This window comes from Pithys albifrons, chromosome 21 (genome assembly GCF_047495875.1).
Source record: "Pithys albifrons albifrons isolate INPA30051 chromosome 21, PitAlb_v1, whole genome shotgun sequence".
Classification (NCBI taxonomy): Eukaryota; Metazoa; Chordata; class Aves; order Passeriformes; family Thamnophilidae; genus Pithys; species Pithys albifrons.
The window spans coordinates 840,770-861,681 of record NC_092478.1 but is presented as its reverse complement, the minus strand read 5'-3'; the positions used below and the strand labels follow the sequence as shown (position 1 = coordinate 861,681).

The 20,912-nt window shown below is 62.0% G+C and overlaps 3 protein-coding genes across 5 annotated transcripts; all 3 read left to right on the top strand.

Moving 5' to 3' along the window:
• The first annotated feature begins 1 nt into the window (after position 1).
• Positions 2–1,753, top strand: SDF2 (stromal cell derived factor 2). The gene is made up of 3 exons (XM_071575376.1): positions 2–170; positions 248–444; positions 1,024–1,753. Exons 1-3 carry the CDS (start codon positions 20–22, stop codon positions 1,309–1,311), a joined length of 636 nt encoding a protein of 211 aa, XP_071431477.1. The 5' UTR covers positions 2–19; the 3' UTR covers positions 1,312–1,753.
• A 408-nt stretch (positions 1,754–2,161) lies between these two features.
• On the top strand, positions 2,162–16,466 carry BLTP2 (bridge-like lipid transfer protein family member 2). The gene is made up of 39 exons (XM_071574830.1): positions 2,162–2,283; positions 2,940–3,069; positions 3,338–3,384; positions 3,665–3,824; positions 3,904–4,022; positions 4,369–4,429; positions 4,630–4,828; positions 4,964–5,087; positions 5,361–5,485; positions 5,571–5,638; positions 5,733–5,881; positions 6,136–6,254; positions 6,467–6,630; positions 6,752–7,016; positions 7,135–7,340; positions 7,506–8,601; positions 8,847–9,038; positions 9,131–9,333; positions 9,413–9,531; positions 9,606–9,826; positions 9,966–10,156; positions 10,242–10,341; positions 10,415–10,617; positions 10,949–11,243; positions 11,364–11,521; positions 11,612–11,818; positions 11,931–12,030; positions 12,226–12,408; positions 12,665–12,786; positions 13,262–13,417; positions 13,501–13,622; positions 13,954–14,134; positions 14,207–14,293; positions 14,394–14,504; positions 14,591–14,726; positions 14,934–15,058; positions 15,400–15,501; positions 15,581–15,715; positions 15,915–16,466. The coding sequence occupies exons 1-39, from the start codon at positions 2,213–2,215 to the stop codon at positions 16,095–16,097; spliced, it is 6,735 nt and encodes a 2,244-aa protein (XP_071430931.1). The 5' UTR covers positions 2,162–2,212; the 3' UTR covers positions 16,098–16,466.
• Positions 16,467–17,060: 594 nt separating this feature from the next.
• On the top strand, positions 17,061–20,651 carry RSKR (ribosomal protein S6 kinase related). Of its 3 annotated transcripts, XM_071575004.1 has the most exons (12): positions 17,061–17,136; positions 17,238–17,447; positions 18,133–18,216; positions 18,291–18,359; positions 18,507–18,576; positions 19,232–19,339; positions 19,515–19,555; positions 19,652–19,679; positions 19,765–19,854; positions 19,923–20,011; positions 20,081–20,191; positions 20,274–20,651. In XM_071575004.1, the coding sequence occupies exons 1-12, from the start codon at positions 17,086–17,088 to the stop codon at positions 20,493–20,495; spliced, it is 1,173 nt and encodes a 390-aa protein (XP_071431105.1). In that variant the 5' UTR covers positions 17,061–17,085; the 3' UTR covers positions 20,496–20,651. The 3 variants fall into 3 exon arrangements, with proteins under 3 accessions (XP_071431105.1, XP_071431106.1, XP_071431104.1); XM_071575005.1 differs by lacking the exon at positions 18,133–18,216 and having other exon boundaries at positions 18,276–18,359; XM_071575003.1 differs by having other exon boundaries at positions 19,635–19,854.
• The last annotated feature ends 261 nt before the right edge of the window (positions 20,652–20,912 follow it).

Below are 20,912 nucleotides of genomic sequence, written 5' to 3'. Positions count from 1 at the left end.
CGCTTCCGCTTCCTGCGCCATGGAGGCGGCGCCGCTGCTGGTGCTGCTGGTGGCGGTGGGCGCGGCGGGGCGCGCCGGCCCCGCACCCGTCACCTGCGGCTCCGTGCTGAAGCTGCTCAATGTGCGGCACAACGTGCGGCTGCACTCGCACGATGTGCGCTACGGCTCCGGTAACGGGACGCGCGGCCCCGCTCGGCCCCGCTCGGTCCCCGCCGCGCCCCGGCTCACGGCCGCTCTCCCTCCGCAGGCAGCGGGCAGCAGTCGGTGACGGCGGTGGCGGCGGCGGATGACGGAAACAGCTACTGGCGGGTGCGGGGCCGCACGGCCGCGGGGTGCCCGCGGGGCACGCCGGTGCGCTGCGGACAGGCCATCCGCCTCACGCACCTGGGCACCGGCCGCAACCTGCACAGCCACCGCTTCGCCTCCCCGCTCTCCGGGAACCAGGTACCGGCCGGGACCAGCCCTGCGCCCTGGGCTCAGCATTGCTCCCGGGGCACGACCCCTTGTGACCGCCCCGGCCGGGTCCCCTGAGCCCCTGCTGGGCTCTTCCTGGCCCTGTCAGTCCCTCCTGGGTCCCCTTTGTCCCCAGTGTCACCGCCAGTCCCATCCTATTCCCCAGTACCTTCTGGGCTCTCCCTGTCCCTACCAGTCCCAACCAGGCCCCTTGTTTCCCTACCAGTACTTTCTTAATGCCATGGCCCCAGTCATGTCCCCCATGTCCTCACCCATCCCACCTTCTTCCTCAGTTCAGATGTGTCCGTCTTTTCTCCCATGTCCCTACCACCACTGCCTTTTTCCCTAATCCCAGCTGGGTCCCTACCAGTCCTACCGTGTTCCCCAGTCCCCACCAGCTTCCCATGCCCCATCAGTGCCTGAATCCCAACCAGACCCTCCAAAGCCCCACAGAGCTTCTGTCACAAACAGGTCTCTCCTCGGCCCCCAGCCCCTTTGTCTGCCCACGTCAGCCCCCAAGTCCCCTCTGTCTTCATCCCTGCCCCAAAATGAGCTCTTCTTCACCCCCAGGAGGTGAGTGCTTTTGGGGAGGCCGGCGAGGGCGACTACCTGGACGACTGGACAGTGGTGTGCAGTGGGACCTACTGGGCGCGGGACGCTGAGGTTCGCTTCCAGCACAGCTCCACCGCCGTGTTCCTGTCGGTGACGGGGGAGCAGTACGGGCGGCCTATCCAGGGGCAGAAGGAGGTGCACGGCATGGCCACCACCAGCCACAGTAACTACTGGAAGGCGATGGAGGGCATCTTCATGCAGCCCAGCGAGGCCTTCAAAGTGGAACAGTACCATGCTGAGTTGTGAGGGAGAACAGACGGATGCTGAGCCTCTGGACACTGCCCTGCCGTGTTTGTGACTGCTGAATGCAGGGGATGGCTCCTGTCCCCACCGGGGCGCACGCACACCAGGATGCAGAACTTCAACACAAAGCAGATCCCAATGTCCTGAGCTCAATATAGAGCAGATTCCAGCGTTCTTCATCTGAGATGAAGCAGGTCCCAGCATCAACCTGACATAAAGCAGAGCCCAGGCCACAAAGCAGGTCCCAACATCCCAAATCCAGCACATAGCCAAGCCCAACATCCACACCCAGCCCAGAGCAGATTCCCAAACTCCCACCTTGTCCCTTGCAGGCCCCTTATCCATCCAAGGGCCCTGCTCAGAGGACTGCTGTTCCCAGGAGCTGTACCCCAAACCACTGCCTGCACCTTGTGGGGACCTGGGGCCATAAAAGTGCTGAACCCTGGCCTGTGGTGTGGCTGTTTGTGCGGGGGATGCAGAGGATGGCCGGGGCTGGGGGACAGACCCAGTGGCACCGCCTCGGCCCATTCTGGTACCTGGACCCAACATAACCTCTCTCGCCCGATCCTGGTGGCAGACCCAGTGTCACTCCCCTGCCATCTGCCCATCCTGGTGTCACCCCCTTTACTTCATCCCGGTGCCAACCCTGGTGTCACCCCTCACCCCGCCCCGGTGTGGGTCCCGGTGCCTCCCCGGTGCCGGCCCCGGCGGGGCGCTGTCGCGGCCGTGCTCTCCGGGTAGGCGCCGCTCGGCCCCGCCCCGTCCCGCCTCTCCCAGCGGCCACTCGGGGTGTGCGGGCGGCGCCTCGGCCGGGGCCGGGGCCGGCCGGGCGGGAGGGAGGGAGGGAGGGGGGTGGTCTGGCCGGGCCCGCGGGGGTCTGGCCGGGCCCGGGCCCGCTCCCGCCATGCCGCCGCTGCTGCCCACCACTCTCCTCGGCATCGTGCTCGTGGCGCTGCTCGTCGGGCTGCTGGCGCGGTCAGGGCCGGGGTTGGGGCCGGGGGGATCCGCGGGGGCTCGGGGGTGGCACAGGGGTGGGGACGCGGCGCGGAGCTGGCAGGGGCTGCAGGACCTTGGGGGGTGAGAGCGCGGCGGGCGCGGCTGTCCCCGGGCGGGAGGAGCTCGCCACAGTCCAGGGGTGTCCGCGGGCCTGGTACGGGGGTGTCCGCGGGTTTTGAGGGCACACGGGAGTTTGAGGGGGGGAGTGGCAAAGGGGCCTGGGGTAGTGTCAGGGGTGGAGGACACCCGCGGGGCTGAGGATGAGGTGCTGGTGGTCTGGGGTGGGGGAATCAGGACTTGGTGGGGACAGAGGTCTTGCGGGGAGTCTGGGGGGTTCACAGGGCTGGGGGGAACTTGTAGAGGACTGGGGGCTCCTGGGGCTGGGGGGCTGCCAGCGGCTTGGAGGTGTACAGGAGTTCAGGGGAGACCGCAGGGGTGGGCATGGGTTTTCAGTGGGGTGTGGGGGTCAAAGGGAGTCCTCAGGGCTTGGCAGGGGTGTCAGGGATTGTTGGGGATGACCCTGGGAGCTCCCATCCAGCTGTGGGTTCTGGAGCTGGTGCTTGAAGAGCAAAGAGAGTCCCTGATCCCCAGCCCCAGTGGGGAGGCTGACCCTGGCCTTCCCCCTGTCCTCGTAGGTGGCTGGCATGTCGCCTTGCTGTCACCTGGTGCCGGCAGAAGCTTCATGCAGAGCTGAAGATCGGCTCCTTTGGCTTCTTCTGGGCCCAGAACATCAGCCTCAAATTCCAGCAGGAGCAGCAGACTGTGGTGGGTACCCTGGTGAGGGTTGGCTACCAGCTGACAGGCAGGGAGGGTGGTTGCAGTCACTTCCAGGCTGGCAGCAAATCTGTGGAGCCACCTTCCTGTTGGACATCCCTGTGGCTGGAGCCAAGCCCTTCCTCCCATGGCCACACCTGGGGTATTGGCTGCTCCTTGCATGATCCCTGGCACTGGGAGTGGAGAGGGAATGTCAGGATGAGCATCATAAGGCAGAGCCAGGCTGTTTCTTCTCTGACCTACCTGTGTGTCCTTCCAGGAGATTGATAACATCTGGATCTCAAGTAAACTGAGCCGAGAGCTGCCGTATGTACCCCCACCCCAACCCCCTGCCTGCTTGCCTGGGGGGTCTGGCTCATCCCTGGCCCAAATGACTGTGGTCCTGCTGCCTTTGCACCTTTCTGACATCCCAATTTCCCCATGGTGTGCTCTGTGAGGAAGTGAACCACTCTTTGAGGTGGCAGAGTCTTATGGGTGCCCTTGTGCTAGTCCTGCACGCCCTTGAGGTGGGGGATGTCACTGGTGATGGGGCTGGGTGTGCCAAGCGTGAGCTCTTGTAAAAGCTGCCTGTGCTGTTCTCCCACAGGCACTACTTTGAGCTGTGTTTTGGTGAGGTACGAATCCGTATGGATCTCCAGAAGGGCCTTGGGTTCCAGCCATCCATCCCAGAGGCTCCCAGAGAAGCTGATGTGAATGAAAGAGCAGACCTGGCTCTTAAACCCTCCTTGCTAAGGCTACTTAGCCAGGTGAGGCACTGCCTTAGTGAGGGGCTGTTGTGGGCTGTGCTGCTGTCAGATATCCCTCACCATAGCACTTTCCTCCCAGCTTTTTTCCATCCACATGGATTCCATCAACATCATGGTTCTGCACGTGGCCACCTCAGAGTCTCTCTGGCACATCCAGGCCAGCCAGACACGTCTCCTTCTGAATGGCAATGGGAAGAGGTAATTCTGTGCTTGTGTGTGCTCTGCTTCAGGGGCAGGAAAGCTCCTCCAACCCTAGCCTGGTGTCTCTCCTCTTAGTGCCCCTCAGCAGCATTTCATGTCACATGTGATGTGACACATTAAGCTTCTCCAGGTTTGCCTGGTTCCTTTTCCTGTCAAAGGAAGCTTGAGTTACTTTTTTTCAAACAATGTGTTGCTGGTGTGCATGGAGTTAGGGCATGATCTGCTTTTGGGGGCACTTGGGCCAGACACTTGTGGTCTCCATGTCCCACAGAAAAGAGAGGGCAGGGACTTGGTTTGACAGCAGCAAGACCCACATCCTCCCTCTCTTCTCTACTCTCTGCAGCCTGACCTGCGAGGTGAGCCTGACAAAGGTGAACAGCAAAATCCTGCGGAGCAGCCAGCTGGTGAGTGCTGGAGAATTTCACACTTGGAGCCTGGGCACTGGCTCTCTGGGGCACTGTGAGGACCCATTCCAGCATGTCCCTGAGACTGGGCAATGCTGTGAGGCGCTGGGCTCCATGCCATGCCCAGCGCTCCACCTGCAGCACCTGCTGGCAGGGCATTGGGCATCTCCCCGTGCACTCCTTGCTGTGTCCCCAAACAGGATGACACGTGCCTGGCAGAGCTGGCCCTGGCACTCTCCCTCTCGCTGGAGATCAGCAGCAAGCGGCGGTTGGTGGGTGTCCAGCTGTGCGTCCGGACACTGCAGGCGGAGCTGCATGAGGGGCTCTTCTGCAGCCCCCTCCTGCACCACGTCACTGCCAGGGCCCAGCGCAGCAGTGCAAGGGAACAGCCCAGCACAGGTCAGCACAGGGACAGGCTCTGGGCAGGACAGGGGCTGGCCATGCTTGCACTGGAGTCAGAGGGATTTGGCTCCCGCTGCACAGCGTGGAGGTTTGGGCAAGATTCTTCTCATGATTCTCTATGTCCTTTTCCAGGCCCTGGGGAGCCCTCAAAGTCCCTGTCTGTGCTGAGCAGGGACACACTGCAGCTTATCCCCAGGAGGGTGGAAATGAAGCTGGAGAACACCAGCGTGGTGCTGTCCATGAACAGCCAGAAGAGGTAAGGAGGCACGTGAAGGGGGAGGCTGTCCTAGTCCAAATTAATGTGGTGACATGGACCGTGGACAGCTGTGCCTCTCCCTGTGAGCTGCTTCTCCAGTAGGAGAGCCTAATGGGATCCTCTGCTGATGGGATGAGGGCTCTGGGCTTCAGCTGGGCACGTGCTGATGTCTTTGTCCCTGCCAGTGTGCTGGTCACCTGGTGATGAGAGATGGGGAGATGCAGGACATGATGGTTCAGTTCCCTTCTGACAGTGTCTCCCTGCTTCTTACAGGCACCTCACCTGGAGCCTGAAGCTGCTGCAGTTTCTATATCAGCGTGAAGAGGAACAGATCCCACTTCGTAACTTCACGCCCACCTCAGACCTGGACCAAATGAGTGTAGACCTCCAGCTGGAGGGCAAGTAGCCAGGAGGGTGCCCACGGGACTGGGCTGCCATCACTGCCCTCTGCCACCCCTCACTTGTTCTTCTCTCCCTCCCCAGATGGCCTTCTCCTATCCCAGAGCCGGCAGCGCATCGTGTGCCTCAACTCCCTGAAGACCAGCGTGCAGGTGAGCAAGTGCTGGGCATGCTCCTGTCCCCTGGGGGAGACTGGTTTGGCTCCTGGCATGAGTTTTTTGCCACCTGGCCATCTCTGTGCTCTAGGTCACAGCCATTGATCTCTCAGCTGCTGTTCTGCTCAACACCTGCATCATCCACTATCGTCACCAAGAGTTTTCGCACTGGCTGTGCCTGTTGGCACAGGAGTACAGGTGCCAGGCAGTGCCTGTCCCCAGCCAAGGGCACAAGGGAAGGTAAACTTGGCCTTGGCACAGCTGCTGGTATCACAGCTTGTTTCCTTTTGCCACACCCTGTCAGGGTGCCCCAGGCACTCAGCACCTCCTTCTCTGCCCTGTGCACAGCCTGTGGGATGGGGAGGCTGGTATGGAGAGTGGGAGGAGGTGATCTGTGAGCCCCTGAAGTGAGGGTGTCTCTCTGGGCCTGCTCCATGACAGGCTCTGTGAGCCACAGCTCCCAATAACAGCCCATCCCTGCTTGTCCCATGCAGGAGCTTTCCCCAAATCCTAGCGCCCATCATCCTGTGTGCCTCACTGTCTAACGTCAATGTGTCCGTGCAACTGGGGGACACGCCACCCTTTGCCTTGGGCTTCAACTCCATCTCTGCAGGTACGGGCTGGCATCGCAGTGGCTGCCCAGCTCTTCTTGGGGGCTGATGGCTCTGCCAGAGACGCTGGGGTGGAAAGGAGAGGGCTGTGTTGCTGCCATGCTTGCCCATGTCTGCGTGTGTCCAGGGCCTGTGGATCCCTGCCTGGTTGTGTCTGGGTTGCCCATGTTTGAGCTCGCCCAGCTTGCATTCCCTCCCTCCTCTCTGATCACAGACTACCAGCACCTGCGGCCACAGAGTGTGCACCAGCGAGCAGTGCTGGCCGTGGACCACCTGTGCTGGCGTGTGGGCAACGACTCTCACATCCAGCGAGCATCTCATCCCCCCAACATGCACGTGTGGGGAGAAGCCCTCATCCTCGACTCCTTCAACCTCCAGGTGAGGGGCAAGCTAGGAGGGCAAAAGCAGCTTTCAGGGGAGAGAAACCTGTCTCCAATTCCATGTGGGTGGCACCAGGACACCCTTCAGCCTGAGAGTCATCATCCTGTTTGTTGTGCAGGGCAGCTACAACCAGCCCCTTGGAATGTCCAGTGCCCAGTCAGATACACTCTTCCTGGACTGCACCATCCGGGGGTTGCAAGTGGAGTCATCAGACACCTGCACTGAGTGCCTGGCCAGGGTCCTGCCCCTCTTCTGCCCACAGCCTGGTGGAGCTGAGCTTGCCAAGCAGCCACCTGCTGCCTCCAGTGAGCCCTGGGGTCTGCTTTGGAAAGTGGATTTGAAGGTGGAGGATGTGAACCTTTTCACACTCTCAGCCCTGGTGGGTAAGTAGCATCCAGGCTGATCCCAGATGGCTGTCCTGGAGTAACCCTGCAGCCAGGAGTCTGGTGTGCTGTGGTGTGCCTCCTCTGTGCCTGCAAAACCAACATGCTGTCTCTCTAGGTGCCCTGGAGCTGCGGCTGGACACACTGACTGTCCTGGGAAGTGCTGAGAGCTGCACGGTCAGTGTGCAGGGCATGGTGCTGGCCTTGGTGAAGAGCATTACTGAGAAGATGCAGCCATGCTGCAAAGCTCCTGCCATCCCCAACCCAGTGGCCAACGTCTCCATGCTCTCTGTCACCTACCACAGCAGCATCCGCTCCCTGGAGGTTGGTTTGGATGTCAGGCCACTGCTTTATACTGTACTGATGGGACTGGGGTAGATGGGGCAGGGGGAGGATTGACTGGCACCAAAAGGTGCTGGGGAGAAGAACAGGGCTGTTCTGTGCTGGCCCTGGCAGTGATGTGGTGCCTGCTTGCTCTCTCTGGCACAGGTGCAGTGTGGCGAGGGGCTGGTGGTGCTGTGGAGCCCTCCTGACCACATGTACCTGTACCATCACACCCTGGCCACCTTGCAGTGCCACGAAGCCTTGTGGGGCGCCTTCGGCCAAAGGACACCTCCCTCCCATCCCCCAAAGAGTCCTACCTCCCACCCAGCCACCCCCACTGAGTCTCTGGGACCCCTCCAGACAAAAGGGCCACCACCCAAAAGACTTCTGTCCCTGTCCCTGGAGCTGAGCTCTGCCAAGCTCACAGCCTTTGTCTCCGAGGCCAACTATATCAGCCTGGCTGCCGAGCGGACCTCGGTGAGCTGGCACAGCGGTGCCCTGCACGGCTACTGCCCCGAGCTGGCCGCAGGCTTTGATGGACACAGCATCTTCAGCTTCAAGGAGGTGGAAGTGAAGCTTCTGCCAGAGCTGGAGGAGGTGGTCCGGCACCGTGACGCCTTCCCCACCCTGCGCACCCTCCGCAACCGCGGCTGGGTCTTCTCCTTTGCCAGTGTGACCATCGAGTTTCCCTACCAGTACGACTTCTCCCGCACGCTGGACGCTGCCGTGAGTGTGCAGAAGTGGCTGAAGGGCCTTCACCGGCCAGGACACCCCACCAGCACAGCTCTGCCCCCAGACCTCCTGCTCAAAGTGACCCACTTCTCCTGGGTCTTTCTGGATGATGTCTTCGAGGTCAAGTTACGAGACAACTATGAGCTGATGAAGGATGAGAGCAAGGAGAGTGCCAAGCGCCTGCAGCTGCTGGATGCCAAGGTGGCTGCGCTGCGCAAGCAGCACGGGGAGCTGCTGCCTGCCCGCAAGATCGAGGAGCTCTACGCCTCACTGGAGAAGAAGAACATCGAGATCTACATCCAGCGCTCACGGCGCCTCTATGCCAACACGCCCATGCGGAGGGCCCTCCTCACCTGGACTCTAGCCCACCTGGAGCTGGTGGCCATGGCTGATGAGTCCTTCCATGGCACAGAACGTGTATTGGAGCAGATGAGGGACCTGGATGATGTCAGCCCGTTCCCCCCTGAGGGTCTGGAGATGGTCACCCAATGGTGCCGCATGATGAAGGGCAGAGTTGGCAGCTTCTTTGGTGAGTTGCTTCATGGGAGGGTACCCTTGGAGGACAGCACAATGGCGGTGTGGCTGGGCTTCCAGGACAGGGACCTGCTGACACCATGTGATGCATAGCCAAGTAGGGAAATTATGTTTGAGTTTCAAAGGAGTGGGAAGGGAGCAGAGATGTGACAGGACAGTGGCTCCTTCTGTGGCCCAGAGTGGGGGACTGGGCAGTGTCCCTTTGCTGCCTCATGCCTCAGCCCTTCCTCTGCCCCACAGTGCGGATCCGGGACTACCCTCGCTACCTCTTTGAGATCCGGAACTGGCAGCTCTCCGGCCGGCTGATCGGAGCTGAACAGTGTGGCCAGGCCTGCTCCCGGCGCCGCCAGGTCCTGAAGCTGGGGCTGCCCTGGGGGGATGCAACAGTGGAGAGGAACATGCCACCCTTGAAGTTCTACCACGACTTTCACTGTAAGAACTGGAGGAAAGGGGGTCTTTGTGCTGCAGCAGGGAGAGGGCAGTGTACGACGTGCAAGTGGCTGAGCCAACTTCTGTGTTCCCAGCTGTGATCTCCCAGTACACCATCGTGTGGGGGCCCTGCTGGGACCCAGCCTGGACCCTGATTGGCCAGTGTGTGGATCTCCTCACCAAGCCTTCAGAGGATCCCAGTGCCCCGTTGCCGTGGTGGGACAAGAGCCGCCTTCTCTTCCATGGAGACTGGCACATGGACATTGAACAGGCCAACCTGCACCAGCTGGCCACTGAGGTAGGTGCCACTGGGATGGGGAACAGAGCATGCTGTGGGAACAGCTCACACCTGCCTCTGTTTATGCTTTTCCTTGCAGGACCCCTACAACACCACAGAAAACATGCACTGGGAATGGAGCCAACTCTCCTTCCACTGGAAGCCTGGGCAGTTTATCTTCAAGGGCAACCTGGATATCAATGTCCGGACAGCCTCCAAGTGAGTGTGGGCCCGGGAGCATGGATGCCCCTACCAGAGCTAGGGGGGTGACTGGGGTCTCTTTCTGCATTCAGGTATGATGACTGCTGCTTCTTGCACCTGCCTAACCTGTGCATGACACTGGACCTGCAGTGGCTGTGCCATGGCAACCCCCATGACCACCACGGTGTGGTGCTGCGCTCCCCTGAGTTCCTGCCCGAGGTGCCAGTGGGACAGCAGTATGATTCCTACCGTGCCTTCCGCTCTGAGAACCTCAACCTCTCCATCCGGATGGACCTGACACAGCCCAGTAAAGGTGTGTGGTAGTGTCCTGGGGATCGTTTTGGGACAAAGGGGAAGGGGCAAAACCTGCTGGTTTGAGGGATCCTTACTGATCCTGAGTTGGGTGCTGCCATGTCCCTGCCCCAGAGTGTTGACAGTGGGTATATTCTCAGAGCACTCCCAGCCCCGGATCCTGCTCTACAGCAGCACCCTCCGCTGGATGCAGAATTTCTGGGCCACATGGACCAGTGTGACACGGCCCATCTGCCGTGGGAAGCTCTTCAACAACATGAAACCCAGCAAGAAGAAGCTGGGACAGCATTACAAGCAGTTGTCCTACACTGCGCTCTTCCCCCGGCTGCAGGCAAGTCCCAGGGCTGTGGGTCTGGTGTTGCCTCCCTGCTCTGCCTGCACTGGGCTCTCAGCCCCTGCTCTCCCTTCCCTCGCAGGTGCATTACTGGGCCTCCTTTGCCCAGCAGCGGGGTATCCAGGTGGAGTGCTGCCAGGGACATATCTTCACTCGCGGCACGCAGCGGCTCATCCCGCAAGGTGAGTGGGAATTCTGCCAGCAGCACATCCTTGTATGGCAGGGCCCTGGCTGACCTCCCTCCCTCTCCCCCAGCTGGCACAGTGATGCGGCGCCTCATTTCGGAGTGGAGCATCACACAGATGGTGAGCGACCTGAGCCAGGTCACTGTGCACCTCATGGCTTCCACTTGCGATGAGAATGCTGACCACCAGCTCGACACCTTGGTGAAGAAAACCCACCTGCTGAGCCTGTCCTCCCTCACCTACCAGAGGCACAGCAACCGCACAGCTGAGGAGGTACCACTGCAAACACAGGGCATGGCAGCTTGTGCTGGCCTGGTGGCATCCCCAGGACAAGGGGACCTTGGTTGTTGAGTGCAGTGGGGAAGGAATTTGGCTAGAGAGGAGGCAGATCTTCAGGGCCTCTGCTCTCCCAAACACCTGGCCTTCTTCCACTCACAGCATTGCTGGCATGAGCCTATGCTGGGTGCTCTGGGCTGGACCCCCAGGCTCTGGTCCCCATGTTCTCTCTGAAAGGCCTGGCAGGGCTCCCAGCCTCTGTGTGAGGCCAGGGGGCAGGGCTGGGGGTGGCTTTTGCTGTGCTGATGCTCTGACCCTGTGTGCCCAGGAGCTGCCCTTGCGTGATGGGGACGATGGTTTCCACACACACCAGCTGCACTTGGTGGACCTGCGGGCATCCTGGACCACCACGAACAGGGACATCGCCTTCGGCCTCTATGACGGCTACAAGAAAGCGGCTGTGCTCAAGCGCAACCTGTCCACCGAGGCCCTGAAGGGACTGAAGATTGACACCCAGCTGCAGGCCAAGAAGCTGAAGCGGGGCCCACTCTCTGCTCACTCCATCCCTGCCAGAGTGACTGCTCCCATCACCAGTGGCCGTCCCGAGAGAGCCTCTTCGGGGGGTGAGCACAGCAGGGAGGGGTGCAAGGGGAAACTCACAGCCCAAAGCCATGCTTCCCTTTATGCTGTGCCCCCCTAGCCAGCCCTCTTTAGCCTTGCACTGACTCTTTCTCCCTCCCCAGGGGCCTACATGCTGCAGAAGCTCATTGAGGAGACGGATAAGTTCGTGGTATTCACAGAGGAGGAGTCAGGGGCCAGCGAGCAGCTCTGCGGCATCGCCGCCTGTCAGACCGACGACATCTACAACCGCAACTGCCTCATCGAGCTGGTGAACTGCCAGGTAGCTGCCTGTCCCCAGGACCTGGCTGTGAGAGGGGCCATGCCTGCCCCAGAAAGACTGGTCTGACCCCCGGGGTCCCTCCTCCCACAGATGGTTCTGCGTGGTGCAGAGACAGAGGGCTGTGTGATTGTGTCTGCTGCGAAGGCCCAGCTGCTGCAGTGCCAGCACCACCCTGCGTGGTATGGGGACACACTGAAGCAGAAGACATCCTGGACGTGCTTGCTGGATGGCATGCAGTACTTTGCCACGACGGAGAGCAGCCCCTCTGAGGGGGAGCATGGACAGCTCTGGCTGGAGGTGAGCTTTTGAGGCTGTGCTTGTTGAGCTGCGTGGAGGATGGGCAGTTTTGTCTGACCTGGCCAAGGCAGGGAGTGTGGGAACAGCCAGTGGTGCCTCCTTGCCTCTTCAGGTGAAAAATATTGAGGAGCATCGGCAACGGAGCCTGGACTCGGTGCAGGAGCTGATGGAGAGTGGGCAGGCAGTGGGGGGAATGGTCAGCACCACCACAGGTACTGTGTACAGCACTGGTTGCTGTGCCTCCCCCAGTCCTGCTTGTGTGTGACCCCAAGGCTGGTAGAGCTGAGAGCATCTGACCTGTCTGTGCATGGCTCCAGGAGCCAGCTGGTGCTCTGAGCCCTGTGCCATGAAGTCCCCAGCATGCCAGGACATGGCACTCTGACCATGGTGCCTCTGCCTATCCCCAGACTGGAACCAGCCCTCAGAAGCCCAGCAGACCCAGCAGGTACAGAGGATCATCTCTCGCTGCAGCTGCCGCATGTACTACATCAGCTACAGCCATGACATCGACCCTGAGCTGGCCACACAGATAAAGCCACCCGAGACTCCTGCCAACCAGGAGAAGGAAGATCTGCTGAAGAAACAGGAGGGTGGGTACATCCAGGCAGTGTTGCCTTGGGGTAGAGCTCTGGGCTGACCTGCAGGTGCTGGCTGAATCCAGGGCTGGTCTGTTTTGGCCCTGCTGAGATAAGAGGGGTGCATACAAGAGTCCCCAACCCCTGTGATGCACCAAATGATGCTGAGCATGCCATGCTTGCTGGAACCAGCACCCATCTCTGACTGGTCACCATTTGCATCCTGTTTCTGGCCATGCTGAGGCCCCACTTGCACTTTGTGTCTCTGCAGGAGCTGTGGATACCTTCACACTGATCCACCACGACCTGGAGATCTCCACCAACCCCGCGCAGTATGCCATGATCCTTGACATAGTGAACAACCTGCTGCTGCACGTGGAGCCCAAACGCAAGGTACCCATGTGTATGCTCCAGATATGCATGCAGGTCACCAGAGAGTTAAGCCATGGATTTTCAAGTGCTGTAGGAAGTTTATTTTGGAAACACTGTACAACTGTAAAACTCACAGCTGGATGGGAAGAAACAACACATCCTGAGCTCATATATTTTGAAGGCCCAGGGCATGCCATAGTGCATGAGCTGTTCTTTTACCGTTTCTTCCCTTTCTCTTCTCTTCTTTTCATGTAGCTTGCAAACACCTTTTTTTTTAAGAGCTTGCCTGTTTTGTCTGTCCTGGCTAAAACCAGAACAATAGAAATACAGAATGTTGCTATTCTCATACATTCTTCCAAACTTACATTTTTTCAGCCACAAAATGTCTTGAGCAAAGAGAAATTCTCAAACCACTTCATTTCCTGACCCATTTCTTGCATGGGGAAGAACTTCCTGCAGCCAGACAGTCCTAACCTTCCCCTACCCCCATGTCCAGGAGCACAGTGAGAAGAAACAGCGGGTGCGCTTCCAGCTGGAAATCTCCAGCAACCCGGAGGAGCAGCGCAGCAGCATCCTGCACCTGCAGGAGGCCGTGCGGCAGCACGTGGCCCAGATCCGGCAGCTGGAGAAGCAGATGTACTCCAACATGAAGGTGAGCACACATACAAGCAGTGCCCAGCTCCCCAGCATCCCCACTTCAGGGGCAGAGGGTGCTGAGGGTTGTCTGTCCTTCAGTCCTTGAAGGATGACAGCAAAAACGAGATCCTGCTCGACCTGAACCACAGGCTGCAGCAGCAGCTAAGCCAGGAGAAAGCTGACCTGCAGCTGGAGAGCGAGGAGCTGAACATACTCATCAGGTAGGACAAGGGAAATGGCTTGAAACTGAAAGCAGGTTTGGATCGGGTATTAGGAAGAAATTATTCCCTGAGAGGGTGATGAGGCCCTAGTTGCCCAGAGTAGCTGTGGCCGCCCCATCCTCGGAAATGTCCAGGGCTAGATTGGATGGAGCTTGGAGCAACCTGGGCTAGTGGAAGGTTTCCCTGCCCATGGCAGAGGGTTGGAAATAGAGGAGCTTTAAGGTCCCTTCCAACCCAAACCATTCTATGATTTTATGATCTCTGGCTTCCTCAGCATTGTGTCCCACTTACTCAGGGCTCTCACATCCCACTGCTCTCCTCTCTGCTGCAGGTGCTTCAAGGACTTCCAGCTGCAGCGAGCCAACAAGATGGAGCTGCGAAAGCAGCCTGAGGACGTGAGCGTGGCACGACGGACTGAGTTCTACTTTGCCCAGGCCCGCTGGCACCTGACCGAGGAGGACGGGCAGCTGGGCATAGCCGAGCTGGAGCTCCAGCGCTTCCTCTACAGCAAGGTTGGCCAGTAATACCCTCAGCCTCTGACCTGGGGACGGGGACATGGGGGGCTGACAGGTTCGTCTGTGCAGGTCAACAAGTCTGATGACACTGCTGAGCATCTGCTGGAGCTAGGTTGGGTGACGATGAACAACCTCCTGCCCAATGCTGTGTACAAGGCAAGTAGCAGCCTGGGGGAGCAGCCCTGTGTCATGGGGACACATGGTGGCCTGGCCAGTGGCTTGTCCTGACCACAGCCACCCATCCTCTTCCCTGCAGGTGGTGCTGCGTCCCCAGAGCTCCTGCCAGTCTGGCCGGCAGTTGGCCCTGAGGATTTTCAGCAAGGTTCGGCCGCCCGTGGGAGGCATCTCCATCAAGGAACATTTTGAGGTGCCAGGACTGGGCCGGGAGGTGCCAGTGTCTCTGTGGGGCACAGGCAGCATGTGCCTGGCTCTGAAATATCTCTCTCCCCACAGGTGAATGTGGTACCCCTCACCATCCAGCTCACCCACCAGTTCTTTCACAGGATGATGGGTTTCTTCTTTCCCGGCCGTAATGTGGAGGAGGAGGAGGTGGGGGATGAGGAAGATAAGTCCAAGCTGGTGACGACAGGTAAGAGGCTCATGATCACTCTCCTCCCTGGATGTCCTGGAGCAGCTCTGCATGTCCAGGTTTTGTTTGTGGGCAGCTGTTGGCAGCCATGCGTTGAGGAGGGGGATTTGTGGTCTAACTTGTGGACAGGGAGCTGGTGGGAGGGTCTGGGTCATGGCTAACTCCCATCTGGACCCCAGCAAGCACCTCCCACCCTGTTTGCCTCAGGGATCCCTGTGGTGAAGCCGCGGCAGCTGATCGTGGCCGATGACTCGCTGGGCCCGGGGAAGGGAGTTGCTCAGGGACTGAATAGGACATCAGGGGTCAGAAGATCATTCCGAAAAGCGCCCGAGGTACCTGCTGCTGCCTTGAGGGGGGGAATCTGGGAGATTCCTGCTGTGGCATCAGTTTTTCCTTTGCTGCAGGGCTGGGCAGCCATGTCCTCCCCCACTTGTTTATGTGTTTTTTCCTGCTCCCTCCCACCATGAGGATTTGCATCCTTTACAACCAAGGCGCCTGCACGCTTGATATGATCCCTGCAGCATCTCATTTCTCTAACACCATGCCAGAGCAGCTCTCACCTCTCCCTGGTGAAGGGATGCCATGGCCTAGTGCCCAGCTGGTCATTCCCTGCTGGTTCCTGGCTGTGTACCCTCTCCTTTCCTTCTGCTCATGGCTCCTACTCTGTCCCCAGCATCCCGTGGATGACATCGACAAGATGAAGGAGCGTGCAGCCATGAACAACTCTTTCATCTACATCAAGATCCCGCAGGTGCCGCTCTGTGTCAGCTACAAGGTGAGGGACCAGTGGGATGGGGCATGCTGGGGGTGGCCTGGAGCATCATCCCACACTGCCTGACACCCTCATCACCCAGGGTGAGAAGAACAGCGTGGACTGGGGTGACCTGAACCTGGTGCTGCCGTGCCTGGAGTACCACAACAACACATGGACGTGGCTGGACTTTGCCATGGCGGTGAAGAGGGACAGCCGCAAAGCCTTGGTCGCACAGGTTTGTGGGACCCCCTTCCACGTCGTGCCCTGGAGGCTGCCAGAGCTGCTCTGCCCAGATGGGAGATGGGAATCCCAGGGCGGGTGGCACGTTCTCCAGAGTGGGAAGCAGCCACACTGGCTCAGCAGCTCAGGCTGTCAGCCATGCTGAGGGGCCCGGGTGTGGCCATGGGGTGCTGAGCCCCCAACTCCTGGGGCAGGTGATCAAGGAGAAGCTGCGCCTGAAGCCGGCAGCAGGTGCCGAGGCGCGGGGGAAGCTGGAGAGCAAATCGGACGGGACCATCCAGCAGCAGGAGGAGGATGAGAAGGCTCGTCTGCTCATTGGGCTGAGTGTGGGTGAGAAGAACCCCAGCAAGAAGTCGATCTTTGGCAGGCGCAAGTGACAGCAGCACCCGGCAGGCCGGGACGGGACTGGGGTGCCCCGTGCCCTTGAGGGGCATCCCTGAGGCAGAGGATGGCTGCGCTGCTTGGCAGGGCGATGGCCCAGGCAGGGATTAGCCATGAGCAGGCCGTTGGCAGCCCAGTTGCTGCAGGGCAGGGGTGCAGCAGCACTGGTATGTGGGGCACAAGGTGCTCCGGGGCCGCTTTGTGGGGTGCAGAACCTTGTGCCAAGAGCTCCTGCAAGCTTCCCCCCTCCCTTCTGTGAGGGTGCTGGGCCCAGCCCCTGGGCCTGGTGAAGCAGCAGGATTGCTCCAGCCTGGGAGAAAGGGGAGCGGGAGAGAGTTTAAATAAAGAGTTTTTAATTTGGAACAGTCTTGGGCTAGTGGCTGGTTTCTCACCTCCCCCCAGTGCCAGGCTTAGCACTGTCCTCCCTCTCAGCCTGGCAGCACCCCACCTGTTGGGGGCTTCAGCACTGCCCTGCCCCGGGAGTTGCTGGGGGCACCCACTTTGGGAGCTCAGGGTTCACCCTGTACAGTGTACACGTCTCCCCAGCCCTCCCCACTCTTCTCTGGGAGCTCATCAGTTTGGGGGGCCGTGCCAGGGCTCAGCAGGGGCTGTGGCAAATGGGGTGCAAACAGAGAAGGGAAGGTCAAAGAGGGACCCCTAGAGTGTGCAAGGGTGGGGGGGGCGTGTCCTGGAGGGAGGGCAGGATCAGTCACGGGTGGCATGGGCAACGCTAAAGTGTTTTGGGGGGTCCCAGATGAGGGGCAGAACTAGTCACGGGTGGGTGAGCAACCCCAAAGTGCGTAGGGGTGGTCCCAGAGGGGGGGGGCTCGGTCACGGGTGGGTGTCGTGGTGCAAGGGGCAGCACGGCCGCCGTGCCCCGGGGCGGGGGGTGGTCGCGGCGGGCGGGGCGGGGCGGGGCGGCGGGGTTATGTAAGGCGGCGATTACCGGGGCCCGGGCCCGGGGCGCGGCCGGGCGGCGCCGCGATGGGAGCAACGAGCAGCGGCCCCGGCCCGGCCCCGGTACGGCCCCCCCAGGTGCGTGCGGCGGCATCAGCCCCGGGGCCCCCTCGGGCATCCCCCGCCCCGGGATCCCCCGCCCCGGGATCCCCTGCGTGACGCTGTTCCCGGTTCCGCAGGGCCGCGCCGTGGGGTCGTGGGTGCGGGCGCTGCTGAGCCGCGCCGGGTCGATGCCGGTATCGGTACCGGTGCCGGTACCGGGGCTCGCCCTGGCCCCGCGGGGCCCCGCCGAGGAGCCGCCGCTGCCCGGCTGGCCGCTGCCGCAGCTCGTCTCGTTGTTCCTGCCGGAGTTCCCTGTCCGCCCCTCCGCCCGCCAGCAGCAGCTCAAGGTGCCGTCCCGGGGCCCCCACCCTCCGAGCGGGGTCCCGGTGAATCCGAACGGGGATCCCCGATCGTCCTCCCGGGGTGCCCGCGCATCCCGCATCCTGCCCCGGCAGCCCTCCCGGGTCCCCTCACACCTTGTACCGCGTTCCTGCTCGTCCTGTCGGGGTTCCTGCACGTCCTGCCGGGCTTCCCCAGCACCCTAAGCATCCTCCTGCGCCGTCCGGGCATTCCGTGCCACCATCTCGGCATCGCCGACCGTCTCACCGAGCTCTCCCCGCGCGCTTTACCGGGTCCCTTTGCATTCTACCGGCGTCTCCCACCGTCTCGCCGGATCCCCTTCTATCCCCGCTGCGTCCTCGAGCCCCGTGTCGAGTGTGCCATACCGGCGTTCCTGTGCACCCCCCGCCGTCCCCCAGGCATCCCACCGCGGTCCCGCGGGGTCCCGTGTGTTCTGCCAACATCCGCCGCTGCCACGCTGGGATCGCCGTGCTCCCGTGCCCCCGTGCCCCACGCTCGGTGCCCGTGTATCCTGCTGGGGTCCTTATTGGGTCCTCCTGGTCCCCATGTGTCCCCACCGTCTGCCTGGAGTGCTCTGCGGCCCCCCCGCACCCTACAGGCAGCACCCGCACTTAGCACCCCAAGCCCATCTCCACGGAGCGCTCAGCCCCTGTTCCTGTCCCCCCTCCCCAGATCCTGGGCTTCGTGGCCAAAGGCTCCTTCGGGACCATCCTCAAAGTGCTGGACTGTGGGCGGGAGAAGGTCTGCGCTGTGAAGGTGGGTGCTGCCCCCGGGGCCCGGGCGTGACCGCAGCTGCTCTTGCTCCCCCCTGACAGCCCCTCGCCCCCCAGGTCGTGCCCAAAGTGGAGGTGCTGCGCCGGGACACCCTCAAGCAGTGCAAGGAAGAAGTCAGCATACAGGTTAGGGGGGGTCCAGGAGGGAGCTTGGTCCGTGGGGGCATCAGGAGGCAGTGGGGGCTGCGGATGGAGAGTGGCACAAGTGGGGGCCCCGGCACCGCTTAGCCCACCACCCCGGGGGCTGCTCACCCTCTCTCTTTGTGTCCCCAGAGACAGGTCAGGCACCCGTTTGTCCACGGGCTGGGGGACAGCTGGCAGGGCCAGCGCCACCTCTTCATCAGTGAGTGACCATCTGCCCGCGGGCTCCCCCGGCCCCCCCGGCCGCGCACGTGTCCCCGCCGCCCGCACACGTGTCCCCGCACACGCGCGCTCCCCCTCCCCGCGCCGCCGCTGCCCCGCGGGGACCCAGGCGCTCTGCTGCCAACTCCCGGCTCCCCGCCCGCACCCACCGCAGGCTTGGCCATGGGGGACAGGGGCCCGGCTGGGGGTGGACAAAGCACCCCAGCCACAGTGCCTGCCTGGCTCCGTCGGCCCTGATGCCTGTGGCACCTCGGGCGCTGCACAGTTTGCATGTTCCCAATGCCCGTGTGACCCCAAGGACCATGTTACTTTGATACCTCTGTGCCCACAGTGCTGCCCACATGGCTCTGGTGCCCGTGTCACCATGGTACCGAGGCCCAGTACTTGCATGCTTCCATGCCACCTTCGTCATGCCTTTGTCACCTTAGTACCTATCCTGGTGCCCATATTGCCCTGATGCTTGTGCCACGTCACTGCCCTATAACCCCAGCACTTCCATCACCTCGGTGCACAGCCATGGTGCCCGTGTCACCTGTGTGCATGGCCCTAGTTCTCCCCATGCCACCGTGGTGTCCCTCATGCCAGCCTGGCCCTGTGGGACAGCCTGTGGGTAAGGCCCGTCACCTGTCCCGCAGTGTGCACCTACTGCAGCACCGGGGACCTGCACACGCTCTGGCGCGCCGCCGGCTGCCTGGCCGAGGCCACCGTCCGCCTGTTCGCCGCAGAGCTGGTGCTGGTGCTGGGTGAGTGACCTGCCACGCTGGGGACAGCCACCTCCGGCCCCCCCAACGGGGACCTGCAGGTCCCACAGGCAGATGGACCACCTTTCCCAGCTGCCTGCCAGATGCCCTGGGGGTGGCAAGTGGGCACGGTGCTGGGATGGGTCATGTGGCACTGACAGCTCCATCTTCCCCCCAGTGTACCTCCACGACCTGGGCATCATGCACAGAGATGTGAAGGTGGGTGGCAGCAGGGCTGGGGGGCTGGAGGATGGAGTGGGAGGGTCTCTGAATACCTGGCATGGAGAGGCCACCTCAGTGCCTGTCTCATTTCAGATGGAGAACATCCTCCTGGATGAGAGAGGTAAGAGCCTGCTGGCACCGCCTTAGGGACACCCCCTCTGTGGGGACACTTCTCCGTGGGTCCCCACACTATTCTGGCCCTACAGGGCACCTGAAGCTCACCGACTTCGGCCTCTCCCGGTACCTGCAGTGGGGTGAGCGAGCCCACACGATCTGTGGCACCCTGCAGTATATGGGTAAGGGGGCAGGGGGGGGCTGTGGTGGGGGCACTGCCCCCCAGGCGCTCACCCGCTCATGCCCACAGCTCCAGAGGTGCTGAGTGGGGGGCCCTACAGCCACGCAGCAGACTGGTGGTCCCTGGGAGTCCTGCTCTTTGCCCTGGCCAGTGGGGAGGTGAGTACCACGCGGTGGGGGAATGAGGGACACCCCAGGGAGACCCTGAATTCACTCTGTGCCCCCTAGTTCCCTGTGGCCCCGGCAGGGGACCATGTGGCCATGCTGGAACGTGTCAAACAGAGCAGCTATGAGAGCCCACCTGCATTCAGCCCCGAGCTGGCCCGGCTGCTCGCTGAGGTAACCCTCCTGCCTGGATTTTGGGGTCCCCACTGTCCCTCCCTCTGGATGCCACCTTTCACCACCCTCCCTCTGTCCCCAGCTGCTGTGCCACAACCCCCTGTACCGCCTGCGCTACCTCCACCACTTCCAGGGCCACCCCTTCTTCCGCGGAGTGGCCTTTGACGCTGAGCTGCTGCAGAAGGACCCGGTGGTGGTGGCGGTGGCCCCGCAGCCCCCCGAGCAGCCCCCGCCCGACCCCGCCACCTTCGCCGACTTTGACTACGAGCTCGCCGCCTGCCCGGCCCGGCCCTGGCCCGGCTGAGCCCGCACGGTGGAACCCTCGGCACCGCTCAGGGACATCCCCGCACCCGCCGCGGGTCGGCCCCGCTGGGCCGGGACCCCCCCGGGGCACCCCCAGCCCCGGCCCCGCGAACCTCAACTCTGTACCTCTCCCCGCGGGAGCAATAAACCCGAGAGCAGCGGGCACGGTCCGACCCTGCGTCCTGCGGGACCCCGGGGGATGCAGGACGGGACCCCCGGGAGGTGTGGGACGGGACCCCGGGGGATGCGGGACGGGACCCCCGGGGGATGCGGGACGGGACCCCCGGGAGGTGCGGGACGGGACCCCTCCCTCGCGGCGGGGCTGGGGCAGATCCGGGGGCCGAGCGGGCTGTTCTGCCGGGGCAGGCGCCGGGGGAGCCGCAGGGTCGGGGGGCGCCGGGCCCGGCCGTGTGTCCAT

Excerpts from the sequence above, each read along its gene's own strand:
- BLTP2 (XM_071574830.1), top strand. The coding sequence starts at position 2,213 with ATGCCGCCGCTGCTGCCCACCACTCTCCTCGGCATCGTGCTCGTGGCG. Across the intron at positions 5,088-5,360 it reads TCCATGAACAGCCAGAAGAG|GCACCTCACCTGGAGCCTGA; the intron begins GTAAGGAGGCAC and ends TGCTTCTTACAG. Across the intron at positions 14,727-14,933 it reads GTCCAAGCTGGTGACGACAG|GGATCCCTGTGGTGAAGCCG; the intron begins GTAAGAGGCTCA and ends TGTTTGCCTCAG.
- SDF2 (XM_071575376.1), top strand. The coding sequence starts at position 20 with ATGGAGGCGGCGCCGCTGCTGGTGCTGCTGGTGGCGGTGGGCGCGGCG. Across the intron at positions 171-247 it reads CGATGTGCGCTACGGCTCCG|GCAGCGGGCAGCAGTCGGTG; the intron begins GTAACGGGACGC and ends CTCCCTCCGCAG. Across the intron at positions 445-1,023 it reads CCCCGCTCTCCGGGAACCAG|GAGGTGAGTGCTTTTGGGGA; the intron begins GTACCGGCCGGG and ends CTTCACCCCCAG.
- RSKR (XM_071575003.1), top strand. The coding sequence starts at position 17,086 with ATGGGAGCAACGAGCAGCGGCCCCGGCCCGGCCCCGGTACGGCCCCCC. Across the intron at positions 17,448-18,132 it reads CCCGCCAGCAGCAGCTCAAG|ATCCTGGGCTTCGTGGCCAA; the intron begins GTGCCGTCCCGG and ends CCCCCTCCCCAG. Across the intron at positions 19,855-19,922 it reads TGGCACCCTGCAGTATATGG|CTCCAGAGGTGCTGAGTGGG; the intron begins GTAAGGGGGCAG and ends TCATGCCCACAG.